This window comes from the organism of the source record quoted next, assembly GCF_019968985.1.
Source record: "MAG: Porospora cf. gigantea B chromosome Unknown PgB_NODE_2976_length_2961_cov_155.384, whole genome shotgun sequence".
In the NCBI taxonomy this organism is placed as follows: Eukaryota; Apicomplexa; class Conoidasida; order Eugregarinorida; family Porosporidae; genus Porospora; species Porospora cf. gigantea B.
This window is the reverse complement of record NW_027178898.1, coordinates 131-2,961: the sequence shown is the minus strand read 5'-3', so window position 1 is coordinate 2,961 and position 2,831 is coordinate 131. Positions and strand designations below refer to the sequence as shown.

General features: G+C 49.2%; 1 protein-coding gene across 1 annotated transcript; it reads left to right on the top strand.

Annotated features, from left to right (window-relative positions):
* Nucleotides 1-341: 341 nt before the first annotated feature.
* KVP17_003325 (uncharacterized protein) lies at nt 342-2,474 on the top strand (the record flags this gene model as incomplete). Its single annotated transcript, XM_068520464.1, has 1 exon — nt 342-2,474. The coding sequence occupies one exon, from the start codon at nt 342-344 to the stop codon at nt 2,472-2,474; it is 2,133 nt and encodes a 710-aa protein (XP_068375743.1).
* Nucleotides 2,475-2,831: the final 357 nt, after the last annotated feature.

Below are 2,831 nucleotides of genomic sequence, written 5' to 3'. Positions count from 1 at the left end.
TCGCAGCAAGAGCAGCCACTCTGAAGATCTCGTCAACCTTCTCCTGGGAGAATGTAGAGTAGGCAGTCTGCGCTTTCTTGACGCGGCCGACTATCTCGTTCAGCACGTCCACAGGGGACTGAGCCTCGCCAACTGTAGTCATTGTAGGTGATTTTGATGATTTCCGTATGGAATGACGTGGACGTGTGGGGTTCACGACATCTCAGCGCCGCCAGAACTAGACGTAACGACCAGAGTGACACCTAATTTGACCGACGAGGCCTTTGAGTACAAACAACGGGGTAGAGTATGAAAATTGTGGGGCACCCAAAATATGTGGTATTAGCCTAAATACATCAACTATGACCAAACTGACTGTGGCAGTTGCAGCTGCGGCTATGGCTAGCGAAGTTTCCGCGGCTTCGTATGTCGGAGATCTTAAGTTGTATCACTTTAACGACCAGCATGCCAGATGGGCAAAGAGTGACCACGTCAACAATTCCCTCTGCTTTGAAGGTGACGCAAACTATGATGATTGCGCTGGCGGTGTTGCGAAAAGGGCAGCATTTCTCAAGGCTTTGCCAAACGACAAACCTTACTTGGTTTTGGACGCTGGTGACGAGTTCCAAGGTACCCCTCTCTTTAACGGACCCGACGAGAAAATGTTTGGTAGGTCAGCGAAGGTGCTGCAAAAGATCTGGAAGCATCAGTCCGTGGATGTTTTTGTCTTAGGGAATCACGAGTTTGACAACGGAGTCTCTGCTCTAACTGATTTTCTGAAAGGCATTCAGAATACCCCTCTAGAAGGCCGTGGAAGCTTGACCACTGAGCTGCTTTGCGCCAATTGCGAGTTCACCACAGGAGCTTGTAACTTCACTGATGTCAACATGAAGAAGAACCACATTTTCTGCTTTAAGGATAACGCCCGTGTTGCATGCGATACGGCTGGTGTCCAGTTGAAGATAGGAGCTATTGGACTTTCGTTGGATGGCCAGGAGATGAAGCAAGTCACAATGTTGGACCCCGACTGCGATCTCTCCGACTGGAAATCCGCAGCTTTGAAGCAGATTGATACAATAGGTGCCGATGTTGACGGCATCGTCCTCGTGACTCACATTGGAATCATCAACGATCGCATTCTGGCTGGTGCCATTGAGGATGAGAAGGCCGCCAACAATGCCAAGGCCAAAAAGGTCTTCGCTATCGTTGGCGGGCATTCTCACACAATGATGTGTGACAATGCAGAGCACTGGGACGTGTCATGTGTTGACGGCGAGAAGCAGGTGCCCTATCCAAGTTTCTACAATGACTACGATGGCACTGATCTGACTAACAAGGTCCCAATTTATCAGGACTACTGGGCTGGACGCTCTGTGGGTGAGGTCACGGTTAAGTTTGCTGACGGCGAAGACCCTAAGGTGGTTCTTGTTGACGGCAAGACTGCGAAGGACGACACCGACTTGTTCGACCTCAATGTAGACGTGACTGCCGACGTTACCGCTTTCAACGACATCTCCGCTGAACTATTGGCCGTAAAGAAGCTCTACGAGGACATACGCACTGTCGCTCAAGAAGATCTCTCAGGCGGCAAGCCCGCCTGCCGGGAGCCGCCCCTCTGCAATCTTGGCGTCATCGGAACGGATGCCATGCTTGGGTACAGAGAGACGATGTACACTGGTGCCGGAGCTAACGTGAAGAAGGCTGTCATCGCCATCCAAAATGGTGGAGGCGTACGAACTGAGGTCTCGAAGGGGCCTGTATCATGGGGTTCTTTGAATGAAGTTTACCCCTTCTACAACTTCCTCCAGTCGGCGGTGATCTCTGGTCAGAATCTCATTGATAATGTTAAGTGGGGTATCTGGGGCACTAACCCTATGATCCAATTCTCTGGATTAAGGGTGACTCTGCCGTCCAAGGATTTCAGTATTCCCACTGAAAAGCTGGCCTGTTCCGCCAAGAAGGGTGTCTCGTACAGCTGGAGAGATAATTACCGAATGGAACATAATCCGATTGATCGCTGGGATACGCCTCTTAACCTTCGATACACTTCTTCTAAGATCGACTTTGTTAATATAGAGGACCGGTCTAATTGTGGTAACGTCTCCTACAACGCCGACGATGTGACTGTACACTACAACAAATGTATCTCGGATCATTTGGCAAAGACGCGCTCCAAGGATGGCAAGGAGCCTCCCTACCCATTCCCCAAGGAAGTCTTCAACTGTGATTGCTGGGCTGATATCGACCCCAAGGGAGAATATCCAATTGTCACCCACAACTTCCTCTCCGGGGGAGGTGACGGATACTGTTTGGAGGCTACGTCTGAATGGTACAGCCAACCAGAGCAGCCTATCGTTTTTGATTCCATGTTGGAATGGGCATCAAAGGGTGAGTGGGCCGCGCAGCCTGTCAACTACCACTATGCCGTTAACGGGTCTTGGGCGATTTCGGCGGCCATGCCGCTACTTTTGTCCCTTCTCGTAGGACTCCTATAAATTGAAGCGATGTTTCAATGTTAATATGTTTTGAATGCGGTGGGTTTAGGATTTAGGGTTTAGGCTCCAGCACTGCTAAAGACAACCTTTGAGAATTGTACAGCCTTTGAGAATAGTTGGTGCACGTTCTTTGCCCTTCGATATCCTTTTCTAGAGGCATTTGGGAGGGTCCCGCCAGTATCAATGGCATTTGGCCATTGTTTCCAAATTGAAGTGAAGATCATTTAAAAATTTGAAAATAATTAATGTGTGACCAACAGATGAGAATATTCCGTCATGCGGAAATATTCTCTCGGGATAATACAATTGAAACTTAGTTGTGCTTGGTCCACTTCAAAGATTGCTTGTTGAAGCGGG